General features: G+C 34.0%; 1 protein-coding gene across 7 annotated transcripts in view; it reads left to right on the forward strand.

Moving 5' to 3' along the window:
- Positions 1-14,099, forward strand: part of USP34 (ubiquitin specific peptidase 34) — a 217,160-nt gene that overhangs the window by 54,819 nt on the left and 148,242 nt on the right. For all 7 annotated transcript variants that reach the window (XR_013758957.1, XM_079109670.1, XM_079109669.1 and 4 more), the window contains exons 9-10: positions 2,498-2,579; positions 2,665-2,757. Coding sequence is in view for 6 of the 7 variants with exons in the window: in XM_079109670.1 (XP_078965796.1) it covers positions 2,498-2,579; positions 2,665-2,757 (175 nt within the window). In the remaining variant the exon portion in view is untranslated. The remainder of the gene's footprint in view (positions 1-2,497; positions 2,580-2,664; positions 2,758-14,099) is intronic.

Below are 14,099 nucleotides of genomic sequence, written 5' to 3' on the forward strand. Positions count from 1 at the left end.
GATGAAGTAAAATCTGCCAGTTTGAGTTGTTTTTAGGATTGAAGGTTACAATCTGTGTGTGGTATATTCATATTTCCCCTAGGATGAAGGGCTCATTATTCATTAATTCATGGTTTGCAGGGACTATGTAGAATATGACTGTTGCAAACAAGAAGAATGATCATACTGTTGAATACTGTCGAACTGGTTTTTTTTTTTTTTTTTTTTTTTTAGTTTTTGCTTCATGTATTTTTGGCCTCTTTTGTTAGGTACTCATGTTTGCAGTTGTCGTGTGATCCTGATAATTTGATCCTTCTGTCATTAAAAGCTATCCTTCTATGTCTTTTTAATATTATTTTTGATTTTGTCTTTTTTTTTTTTTTTTTTTGCGGTACTGGGGATTGAAATCAGGGCCTTGTGCTTGTAAGGCAAGCACTCTACCAGCTGAGCTATCTCCCCAGCCCGATTTTGTCAATATTAATTGATATTAGTATGGCTCTTGTAGCCTTCTTGTAATTACTGTTTGCTAATTGTTTTCCCATTCTTCTATTTTGTTTGTTTTTGAATCTAAAGTATGTATTTTGGAGGCAGCATGGAATTGGACATTTAAAAAATTAATCCAGCCCTACAGTCTTTTGGAGTTTTTAATCCATTCACTATTAGTGCTATTTTACAGCTGGTTTTACATCTGCCATTTTGCTATTGATTTTGTCTTATGTTTTTATAGTCTTCCTTTATTGCCTTACTTTGCAGTATATAGGCATATTCTACTTTAATTCCATTTCTTTAATATTTAAAAAATTGTTTGCCAGGCAGTGAGGCTGGAGGAGTGCAAGTTCAAAGCCAGCCTCATCAATTTACTGAGACTGTCTCAAAAAAAAAAAAGTAAACGTATGGATATTTATATTTTATGTTTATATGTTTACATATGTAAAAAATAGAAGGATGGGGATGTAGCTCAGTTGTAAAGCACCTCTGGGTTTAATCATCAGTACCAAAAAGCAAAAACATGTTTTTGGTGATTTGCTTTAAGAGTTACATTATATGTTTAACTTCATCAAATTAGTAGTGATTTAATAATAATATAAGAAGTTTGCTCCAAGGTAGCTATTTTAGTTTGTTCTTCATAAGAAGTCAGCTATTGATCATTTTTTTGTTTGTTTATTTGCTTTTATTTGACTACTTTCAGGAGTTTTTTCTTTAGATTCCCCTGCCTGCTTGCCCGTGATGTGGACTCTTTGTGATCAATTTCTTTTTGGTTATTCTGTTTGGGTTTTTTTAAAATGTGTAAATGTTTTAAATTCAGTTTGGGAAGTTTGGGCCAATATTTCTTCAAATATTATTTCTATACCTCCCTGTCCTTTCTGGGAATAAACACACACACAAACACACACACACACACACACACACACATATTTGTATGCATACACACATATAAATACATACAAAGAAATATTTAATATATAATACATATATATCTTTATCTACATATATTTACATGTGTATATATTTATCTCCAGAGTTCTGAGTGTTTGTTACTGATAATATAGTTGAATGTTTATTATTCATTTAGCTATTACAAAAGTAATAGCGTATAAATACATTTGAAGCTTATGGATCATTAATTCAGTATGAATATCCAGAAATAGGTAAAATGTATTAATTACTACTAGTAGTATTTTAGCATTTTACCCTTTGTGACCCATATGTCTAATTCTCTGTTTAAAAGAAAATCTTTAGGGCTGGGGTTGTGGCTCAGGGGTAGGGTTCTTCCCTAGCATGCATGAGGCACTGTTCGATTCTCAGCACCTCATACAAATAAAACAAAGATCCGTTGACAACTAAAGTATTTAAAAAAAAATCTTTAGAACTTACTATAAAATAATTTTTGAATCAACAATAAGAAATGAAAATTACTCAGTATTTTCAGGTTTTTTTGCATATAATTAACATGAAAACATTGGAAATCTTTTATTGTACTTGATGTTTTAAAATCTGTTTTCTTCTACTCTTAGAATCTTCATTAGTATCAGGCAGTGACTTACAGTCTGGCTTGGAAATACTTGGTTTTTGTTCATCCTTTTGATAACCTACTTTCTTGATGTTATCTCATTGTAGAGGGCATGTTGGGAAACATACTATGGAAATTGAAAATTGGGAAGGCAAAGTCCTTAAGTAAGACAATAAATTACCAGCTAGTTGTTACATTTGGTATTCTCACTTGGGTACTCAGTTTTAGTTGTTAGGAATATCCTACCTTTTCAGTTACTTGTTTACAAAACCAGGGAATATTAGCATCTATTTATTTATTTTTGCTGTACTGGGGATCGAAGCATTTATTAACATTCCTCCTTAGTTACATTTTAGAGCGCTACAAACAATTAATTGTATATAATCACTGTTCTGTAGTTTGTATTTGAACAAATTCCAGTTTTCATCTGAGTGCCTTTTTGACATGGGGAAAGGATGATTTAAAAAAAATTTTTTTTAATGTACTATTTTTACTATTTGACTTTAGGTCCATTGCAAAAGAACTTGCAGACTGGCTTATTAGCAACAATGTAGTGGAACATATATTTGGACCAAATTTACATATTGAGGTTTGTGGACAATTACGTGGTTTTCGTATTTTATAGACAGAAGAACATTTTTAAAAATTAACTACATTAAGTTTTCCTTTTCCAGATTATCAAGCAGTGCCAAGTGATTTTGAATTTTTTGGCAGCAGAAGGGCGACTGAGTACTCAGCATATTGACTGCATTTGGGCTGCAGCACAGGTAAACTTAATAACTCACATTTATTGAGCAATTCTTTATTATATGTTCTAAGTGCTTACTTCCTTTTAGGGTAAATTCTGTTATCATTACCATTTTATAACTAAGGAGAACAAGATTTGGAAAAGCTGAGAATGGAATTTCTGAGGTCTGGTTTCAGAGTCCATGTGTTACTACGTTACTGATAGAACTGAAAGAAACCAGAGTTGGTTAATTAAAACATTACAAAACAGTCTTGGCTTTATAAAGAGACATTTTCCTGTTCTGCTTTATACCGTTTACCCTTGTGTCTTGACTGTGTTATGTTAATTTTCTATTATATCAGTTTTTTTTCTTTCTTTTTTTTTTTGAATAGGAATGTATCTATCAATAAAATTCAGAATCCTAAAAGTAAATATAAAAGGCATATTAAACATGTTCTCCTCTACCTCTCTGAAGCATTTAGTTCTTATTTCAGTTGCATCAAAGATTTTCTGTATAAACAGATCATATGTGTTCTTCTCTGTTTTTCCCACAGATGTAGCATAGCAAACATACATGGCTTTTTTTGAACTAAAATTTTATTCTGGAAAGTTCACATCATTATAAAAAATGCTTTCTTAATATTTTGTTAGGGATCAAACTCCAGGTTTCAAACATGCTAAAACAAGTGTATCACTGAGCCGCATCCCCAGATGTTGTTTTCTTTTCTTTTTTTTAAACATACATACACACACACACACACACACACACACACACACACACAGTTAGTTGGACATATTTTAATGTGGTGTTAGGATCAAACCCAGGGCCTCACACGTGCTAGGCAAGCACTCTACCACTGAACCATAACCCCAGCCCTCCCCAGACCTTTAAAAGACTGTATGGTGTTTCATTATTTGTATTTATTTAATTTAACCAGTTCTCATTCATGGACATTATTATTGCTTATTATTATTTTAATTTTTTTTAGTTGTTGATGGACCTTTATTTATATGTGGTGCTGAGAATTGAACCCAGTGCCTCGCACATGCTAGACAATTGCTCTACTACTGTGCCACAATCCCAACCCTGGACATTATTTTTTCCCCAGTCTTTTCTATTATAAACAGTGCTACAAATAATAGCGTTTTTTTTTGTTTTGTTTTGTTTTGTTTTGTTAAATAGTTGTGAGTTTATAGGAGGGATAGGAAGGGGGGAAAGGGGATACTTTAAATGGAGAGTGTGTTCTCTTTAGAGTGGAGAAGGATGGAACCTCCCCTCTTGCCCTCTTATTTTGATTAGGGTCCCAGAGAAGTTTGCAGAGAGTCTCACTCAGGTCCATCTTTTGACTTTTGACTGATAGCATAGGAACTGCATGGATTGCCTCCGGAGAGGATGGTGTGGTGTCCACAGAGTTGTACATTAAGGAAATTGAATCTTCCTGTTTTTGCCTCAATTTCCTGTCCCCCTCAATTGGTTTATTACCCTTTGAATGCCTTCAGCAAACTTTTTCTCTGAGGGTCTTGATGTTTTAGTGCCAGGGTGATTGGGATTTATGATAGTTTCAGTGATCAGGGGTAGTTTGTTACCTAATAGGGTATGATCTAGAAACAATAGTGTTTCTTAAGGGGATGTAATTATGGTAATTACAGCTGGAGGAGGTTTTAACATACTAAGCCCCCCATCTTTCAGGTGCTTCTCTGTCAGCTAAGGCTCCCTGTGACTGTTCATTGTCTTTTCTTGGCTTAACCATTCATTGATGACTAGCTACCTAACATTCTCCCTCTTCAGGACTTGGGTCCCTAAATTCTTTTAGGCATTTGGGCATTGACTACCTCTCACTGCTTCCTGTAGAGAGAAGGCAGAAACCCTTGTACTTTAGCAGGCGCAACATGGACAGTTAGGGATATGTAGCATCAGGGAAATTAAATGTCCATGGTGGTGGTTGGTGAATGACTAGACGAGGCATAAATGTGAAGTTGCATGTGTAGTTGCAGGCCTGTTGTTCCCTGGTTTGTGGCTGACCTTAGAGGGCAAGGGCCAAAATTTTGACTGCTTTTTCCTTAGCCCTTTTACTCACTTATCTTGGTTCTCCATGTTTTGGTTTTGTAAGTATTTATTTAGTATTGGGAATTGAACTCAAAGGAATCTACCACTGAGCCACATCCCCAACAACCAGCCCCCCTACCCTTTAAAAAAATAATTGTTTTTTTTTTTTGGTGGGGGTGGGGGTGGAAGACAACATTGCTCAAAATAAGAGTTGTTGAGACTGGCTTTGAACTTGGAGTCCTCCTGCCTCAGCCTCCTGAGTTGCTGGGATTACAGGCATGTATCACCACCAAGTTTAAAGTTTATTTTAATTTAAGGGTTTTACTGTGGTCCTGCCCTCCCTATCCCCCCTAGTACTGAAGATGGAACTTGGTGGTGCTTTATCACTGGGTTACATCCTCAGTCCTTTTTTTATTTGAAATTTTATTTTGTGATAAACTCTCACTGAATTGCCAGGATTTATGATTCTCTTGTCTCAGTCTCCCTTGTCACTGGGAGGCATGGACCTCTGCACCTAACTGCTGTTGTTTTTTATTGTTTTGTTTTTGAACCTAACACAGATGTAAAATGATTGTGAATTTTTGTATTTTGAGTTTTTAATTTATGCCCCAAACATAACTGATTTCAGAGTATCCAAATTTGGTTGGTTTGTTTCAAAAGAGTCTTGCCCGAATTTTTTGTTTTCTCCCCTCTGAACTAAATTTTTGAGGTCATATAGCTTATCTGATATACACAAACATAGACACACATACACAATTAACCCAGGTCATTGTTCAGTAGTTATGGGATTGACTGCTGCTTTTTTCATTGTTTATATTTCAGTTCTTATAGTGGAATCCAAGGATAAAATGAATAAATGTGACAAAATTGACAGAAAAAGAAATGAAACTGGTTATAAATTCTTGAAAAGTGCTTATCTTTTTATAATTAAAAAATATAAATGTAGATAACAAAATAGCATTTTTCATTTATAGGCAACTCCCATTATGTTTAATAATACAGTTTGCTGACTAGGGTATAGTTCAACTTCTTCTGGTTAACAATATGTCATTTTGTTTCTGGTAATGTATCTTGTAAGTACATGTACAAGAAGATGTTCACTTCAGTACAAGAATATCTGGCTCTGAGTAGTTAAATGAGTTCTGGGAAATTTATGTAATAAAATGCATGAGAAGAACTAGAGTGCCTTTATTATATTCATGTGGAACAATCACCAAGAAATACTTTTATTAGACATGAATGGATAAACAGTTGTTTTATTAAGAGAAACAACAAACAGTGTGTTTTCTCAGCTTGCGTAAAGACAGTCTTGGGCTGGGGTTGTTGTTCAGAGGTAGAGTGCTTGCCTAGCATGTGTAAGGCACTGGGTTTGATCCTTGGCACCACATATAAATAACTAAAATAAAAGTATTGTTTCCATCTACAACTAAAAATATTAAAAATAAATACAGTCTTAAAAGTAGATTGTTTAAGGTGATAGGTATGCTAATTCCCCTGATTTGATCTTTATACAATGTGTGCATATATCAAAAAATACTCCATAAATATGTATAATTATTATGTCAATTAAAATCTAAAAAAAATGAAAATACATAGAATGCATGTACATGATTTTTGTACGTGGAAACACCTGGAACTCTTGGAAACATACACAAGAAATTTTGAAAGATTCGTGGAGGTGTAGACTAGGTGGGAGACTTCCTTTTTATTGTGTTTATGTATGCGTTGAAATTTTTACATTTATATGTTACTTTTTCTGTAAATACAAAATCTAGTATATAAACATTTTAATTTGAAGTATCTTCTCTGCCATTTAAAGTTACTATTCTGACAGGATTGGGTCACAAGATCTTTCCATCTTCCCTTTCCCTTACTCTTTTTTTTTTGGTTGTGGGGGGAGGTGCTGTGGTGGGGATTGCTGGGAATCCAGCAACCCAGGCCCTTGCTTGCTATGAAAGCACCACTACTGAGCTATATCTCCAATCCCTCTACTTGCCATTAAACCGTAAGTCTTCCCATCACAGAACTTTAAAAAATAAATTTCAGAATTATTCAGTTCTCTTAGAATTTGTTGTTAAATGCTTTTCAAATTTTAAGGACGTCTGCATAAATTTACATAATTTGTGACTTTTGGTATAATTTTCATGTCTTGATAGGAACCAAATTCCCGAGAACGTAGAAGGGGGTCTTAGGTATTATCTGAATCAGATATACAGTGTGCATAATTTGGAGAGATATAGTTTGTACTTTTTATCAGATTCTCAAAGGTGTTAGTGATGCCTAATTTTAGGAACACTGACAAATATTGGGGTAATTATTAGCTTCAGCTTCTGTATACAAATTTAGGTTGCTGCCTTATGAGACATTGTAGAATGCTAATGTGTTGATCACTATACTTAGTTGTAGTCTGGCCACTGTAATATCTTTTTTCTTTATTGCATCTTATGATGTGAGTCCTATTTCTTCTAGCCTTTTCAGGCACTGTTATTAAAGTAAGTGATTATTCTTTCTGTTATATATTCAGGTCTTTTATGCCTGCAGGACTTTTTTGTCTTTTTTATTGGGTCTTTCCATATACCTCCGCTGTCTTTCATATTTAAGAAAGACAACGAGGTAAGTAATACAGATATTTTTGAGTATTTTGAACTATGTAATGTTTCTAGGAGATCTGTCTCAATGGACCACCTTTTGGAACCTTTTTGGGAGATGGTAATGAAGGCATAACTTCTTGTACTCTTCAGTGTCATCAGGTTTTCAGTTTGTGGAACACAAGTTAGAGATTTTGAAGGGGCACTAATTGTGCCTTTTGTATAATTTTTTATCCCAGGGAAAAGCCCTGGTGAATGGGTAATACAGGTTGGTTGCTTGTATTTTTCTGACCAACAGATGGCTGACAGATAATTGTTCTTTATAGAAAATGTCACTTAAATCCTTGTTTTTATTTCCATGTCTTGGTCATGCTTTCCATGAAATACGTTACTGTGAAGCCAGAATATATTTCTTAGTTATACTGGGGAGATTGTCTAACCTACTTCCTGAGTAGCTCCATGTCTTATTCTAAGCCCAAACTTTCTCTGCCTATTACATTTTTAAAAGGTGTTTCCACTTGTTATGGGTTAGATATGAGGTGTCCCCCAAAAGCTCATGTGTGAGACAATGGAAAAATGTTCAGAGGTGAAATGATTGGGTTAGAGAAGTATAACCTAATTTTACCGATATGGATTAACGAAGCGGGAATTGTAGGGTGACTGACTGAAGGAAGAAGGTCCCTGGGGATATGCCTTTGGGGTTTATATCCTGTCCCTGGTGAGCAGAGCTGTTTTCTGGTTACCATGTCTTGAGCTGTCTTCTACCATTCCCTTCTGTCATAATGCTCTGTTTTACTTTGGGTCCAGAGCTATGGAGTCCCCTGACCATGGACTGAACCTCTGAAACTGTAAGCCAAGATAAACTTTTCTTCCTCTAAGGTGTTGTTCTTAGGTATTTTTGTTATAGCAATTACAGGAGGAGTAAAACACCATTCATTTTGGTCTTTTAGAAGACTAAAATCTCACATCCATTGGCAACTTTTGTTTTTTTTTGGGGGGGTTTGTTTCTTTTTTCTTGGTGCTGGAAATTGCCCCAGGGCTTTGTGCTTGCTAGGCAAGCTCTCTACCAACTGAGTCATATCTCCAGCCCCGTTTCTTCTTATCATAATAATTTATTTCTCATTTCTGTAGGATGAAGAAAATATGTTACCAATTTTCTCTTAATTTATCATTTTTATTTCCCAATTTAAAAAGTTATTGTACTTTATCATATATAACATTTAATTTCAGTAGTTGAACCATAATTTCCATAGTCGTTCAGTATTTATTCTGTTTTCAGTATATGACTCAACCACAAATCCTTATTTCTTGTTATTTTTCTCATTCCCTTTCCCTTTATTCCAGTTAATTCATATTTATTTTGTAAATTCACATAAAAACCTTCCATTTTGCCTAAAGAGAAATTTGTAAATATTATATTGTTTTTCTACATGCTTGAGATGTCTTTTCTTTATCCTTGAAAAAGGACTTGACTAAATAAATAGGATACTAAAACCAATTTTATTTCCCCTTATAACTTGATATTAGACATGATTATATTATTTCTAAGCAAATAAGGTGAGGGAAATGTATTGTTAAGGTATATGCCTGTTATCTCTCATTGGAAAGAGTTTCTCTTGTAGGTTTTCCAAGTGTTCGTTAATATATTGAGGGTTTTTGGTTTGTTTTGTTCCATTTTTGGTTGATTACATATATAAATATATTTTTTCACATTCATTGTTCTTATTATGGTAAAATATACACAACATAAAACTTACCATTTTAACCATTCATAAGTGTTCAACTCAGTGGCATGAAATACATTTGTTACATAACTGTCCCTTTTTTTTCTCATCATCCCCAATAAAACTGAACATTTTAAATAGTAATTTCCAATTCTTTCCTTCCCTTGCTTCTGGTTTCTTCTAGTCCATATTCTGTCTTTATTAATTTAACTTTAGAAGATAATTCTGTGTATGCCTTATTTCAGTAAACAGTGTTTTTAAAGTTTTTCTGATCATCATGCATATCAAAATTTCGTTTTTATGACTGAATCATGTTTTATTGCATGTATGTTCCACTTTTTGGTCTATTGCATTGATGGACATTTGAGTTGCTTCATTTTTTGGCTGTTGTGAATAAGGCTGATATGAACATGGGTATGCAAATACCTGTCAGAGTCCTTACTTTCATTTGTTTTGTATAATGTATTTAGAAGTGGTATTTCAGGATCATATTGGTTAATTCTGTGGTGAACCTTTTGAGAAACTGCTGAATGTTTTCTTCAGTGTCTTCACCATCTTATATTCTTACAGTAGAGGGTTCCAGTTTCTGAATATTCTTGATAATACTTGTTATTTGCTTTTCTAAAATTTTTTAGCCATCCTGTTGGATGTGAATTTGTGTCTGCTTGTGTTTTTTGTTTGCATTTTTCTAATGACTAATGATATTGGAGAGCCACCCTTTCATGTATTTATTGACTAGTTATTTCTTTTTTAAATTCACTTTTTTTTTTTTAACTTTATTTTTTTATGTGGTGCTGAGGATTGAATCCAGTGTCTCAAACATGCTAGGCAAGTGCTCTACCACTGAGCCACAACCACAGGCCAAGTTGTTTATTTTCTTTGGAGATACGTCTATTATAACCTTTTGCTGAATTTTCACTTGGGTCATTTTTGGTTTTTGTTGTTGAATTTTAGAAATTCTTTATATATTCTGGATGGTAGTCTTTTATCAGGCATATAATTTGCATATATTTTTCTTTGAGACTCTAGTCTTTTCACTTTAATTTTTGTTAGCATTGAAAAAATAAAATTGGATATATTTAGGTATACAAGTTGATATTTTGATTTACATTGTGAAACAGTCATAATCAAGCTAACATACCCATTGCTTCACTTAGTTACCTTTCCCCCATATCTTTCTCCTTTCCTTTCTTTCTTTTCTTCTTTTGTTTTTTGGTGAGAGCACTGTTAAGATCTACCCTCTTGGCAAATTTTTAAGCATATGAAGTTGTGGTGTTGTGGTTTTGCTAATGCTGGCAGTTGAACCCAGGACCTCAGGTGTGCTAGACAAGTGCTATACTACTAAATCATGCCCCCAGACCCAATATAGTATTGTTAATTATAGTCATGTTGCCGTATAGAAATGTCCAGAATTTATTTATGTTACATCATTAAAATTTTGTACCATTTAATCAACATCTTTCTACCTCGTCTTCCTTCCAGCTCCTGGCATACACAGTTCTGTATGTTACTAGGGCTTTGATGTTTCGAATGTGTATGTAAGTGAAATAATACAGTATTTGTCTTCTGTGTCTGTTGTCTTTTTATTTTTTTCTTTTAATGTGGTACTAGGGATTAAGCAAATGCTAGCCAAGCTCTCTACCACAGAGCTGTCTCCAGGCCTTTCTATTTTGAGACAGGGTTTCACTGAGTTGCCTAAGCTGAACTTAACTTTGTGATCCTCCTGCCTATGTTTCTGGAATAGCTGGGATTACAGGTGTGTACCACTGTGTCTGGCCAGCTGTCTTACTTCTCTTCAGGTAATTTCCTCAACGGTCACCAGTGTTATTGAAAATGAAGGATTTCCTCTCTTTAAAGTCTGAATACATACTGTTCTACATGCATATGTATTTATCCATACCACATTTTGTTTATTCATTCACCTGTGGAAAGATAAGGTTGTTTCTGTATCTTGGCTATTTTGAATAATGCTTTGATGAATATGGGAGTGTAGATACCAGTTTGAGATAACTGGTTTGTTTTCTTTGGGATTGTATCCACAAGTGGGATTGCTGAATTGTAATTCTTTGTTTTTAAAGAACTTCCATATTGTTATATTGTTTTCTATAACGTCTGTGCAAATTTATATGTCCAGCAGCAGTGTAGGAGGGATTCTTTTTCCCCATGTCCTCACTAGCCCTTACTATCTTTTGCCTTTTAAGTGATAGCCATTCTAACTGGGTTGAAGTAATATCTCATGATTTTGATTGCATTTCTTGATGTTAAGTACTATTGAGCACTGTTAATTCATACTTGCCTATTTGTATGTCTGTTTTTGAGAAATGTCTATTAAGTCTTTTGCCCATTTTAAAATTATTTGCTTTTTTGTTGACTTGTATGAGTTCCTTAATATGTGTTTGTTGGAAAATAACCCCTAACCAGAAATGTAGTTTGCAGCTGTAACTTTTTTTTTTTTTTTTTTGGTACAGGGATTGAACCCAGGGGTGCTTAACCACAGAGCCACATCTGTGTTTTTTAAAATTTTTTGAGACAGGATCTTGCAAAGTTGCTGAGACTTGACTGGCTTTGAACTTGGAGTTCTCCTGCCTCAGACTCCTGAGTTGCTAGGAATTTTTTGTTGGATCCTAAGTATTGTCCTGTATATACAAATAACATAATCTGTAAACAGATAATTTTTCTTTCTTTCTGATTTGTATGCCTTTTATTTCTTGTCTAATAGCTGGAACTTTCACTATTAATTTGAATAGAAGGGGTGAGATTGGGCATCCTTTCCTCATCCTGGATCTTAATGGAAAGAGAAACTTAGTTTTTATCCACTAATTATGATAGTAGCTGTAAATATGAATTTTCCTATGTTAGATAAATTCCTTTTCTACTTTTTTTTTTGTGGTGGTGGTGGTGCTAGAGATCGAACTCAGGGCCTTACATATGCTAGGCAAGTGCTCTACCACTGATCTACATCCCCAGCTCCTTTTTTTTTTTTCCTTAAAAATGTAATACTGAATAGATGGTGGTTTATTTTTTTTTCTTTTTGTACCTAGATTTGAACCCAGGTGTGCCTAACCACTGAGTCACATCTCCCCCTCCCTGCCTTTTTTTTTTTTTTTTTTTTTTTAATTTTGAGATGGGGTCTTGCTGAGTTGTTTATGTCCTCTTGATGTTGCTGAGGTTAGCCTCAAACTTTTGATCTTCCTGCCTCAGCCTTCTGAGTCTCTCAGATTACAGGTGTGTGCCACCATGCCCCACTGTGATGTTCAATTTTGTGAGATGCTGTTTTTGCAATTACTGAAATGTGATAATGTGTTTTGTGTGTGCGTGTGTGTGTGGTGCATCTTACTGGGAATTGAACCCAGGCCTGCTTTACCAGTGAACTACATTCCCAACCGCCCCCCCCCCCTTTTTTTTTTTTTTAAGTTTCAGATATCTTCTTGCTGAGGCTGACGTCAAACTTGGAATCTTCTTGCTTCAGTCTAAGGAGTGCCTGAGATTACAAGCACGTGCCACCATGCTTAGCAATGCTGTTACACTTTCTTAGTTTCCTTTTTGTATTATTCATTACAGGTTTATAGAAACAATATTGATCTTGAACCTTGAAGTGGAATTTAGTTCATACCTCAATAGATTTCTTGTGAACTTTTTTGAGTTTTCTGTGTGTGTATATATGATCGTGTATATTATTTGCAAATAGAGATGGTTTTGTATATTCCTGTCTAATTTGGATGTCTTCTTTTTTTGTTTTTGCTGAATATCTCAATTTAGAACACTGTTGAGTAGTAGTCATGAGGATGTTTGTTCTGATCTTTGGAGTCAGTCTGTTGATCATCTGTAAGTTTAGTAGTAATATCCCTGTTTTTAAATTTTTTTTTTTTGGTTCTTGATGGACCTTTATTTTATTTTATTTATTTATATGTGGTGCTAAGACTTGAACTCAGTGCTCACACCTGCTAGGCAAGTGCTCTACCACTGAGCTATAACCCCAGCCCCCCATTTTCATTTTAGCTTCTAGTTGTGATACCTGGTTTTTTTTTTTAAAAGTAAGTATACCTAAATGTTTGTCATCTTTTAAATCTTTTATAAGAACCCATTTTATGTTTTGTTGGATCTTTTTTTTTCCCCCTTGTTTGGTTTTGTTTTCTATTTTTTATCACTTCTAATTTTTTACTCCCCTCCTTCTGCTATCTTTGGATTTATTTTGTTTTCTAGTTCCCTGTGGTTAAAAGTTTTGTTGTTCATTTGAGATCTTTATTTTTAATGTATTTTTGCATTTGTAAATATGAACTTAGATTTATAAATATAAATTATCTTCTATGGGACTGATGGTATAGCTTAGTGGTAGAGTGCTTGCCTAGCATGCATGAGGCCATGGATTCAATCCCTAGCACCACCCAAAACAAAACAAACCCTCTGAGGATTGCTTTCTCTGCATCCACTTACTTTCATTTTGTTGTGGTTTTGTTTTGATTCATCTGTTTTTTTAACTTGCCTTGTGATTTCTTCTTTGAACCATCGGTTATTTGTACTGTTTAATGCCTATATATTTATGAGTTTTACAGTTTTCCTTTTGATATTTATTTTTTAGATTCATCTTTTAAACATTTTTGGTCTAACACACAGTCTTTCTCTGAAGACTGTCCCATGTGGTGAGGATAATGTGTTTTCTTCTGTTGTTGAATGGATTGTTCTGTGTGTGTTAGGTTTATTTAGTTTATTGTGTTGTTTAAGTCTTCTGTTTCTTATTCAGTTTCTGTCTGGCTTACTTATTTTCTGTTCTATTAGAAATATCATTGTTCTATTATATTTTTCTCTTCATTTCTGTTAATTGTTACTTCATAATGGTTATAATTGTTAGATTTTCTTGTATTGAACCTTTTATTAATAAATGATGTCTTTTTGTCTTTGGTAATGTTTTAAAATTTTTAAAAATTGTGGTTAAAAAATTGTACAATTCAGTTTGTGAAGTATATTTTACATTGTTGTGTAATAGATCTCTAGTAGAACTTTTTCATATTACAAAACTGAAACT

This window comes from Sciurus vulgaris, assembly GCF_902686455.1.
Source record: "Sciurus vulgaris genome assembly, chromosome: 14".
In the NCBI taxonomy this organism is placed as follows: domain Eukaryota; kingdom Metazoa; phylum Chordata; class Mammalia; order Rodentia; family Sciuridae; genus Sciurus; species Sciurus vulgaris.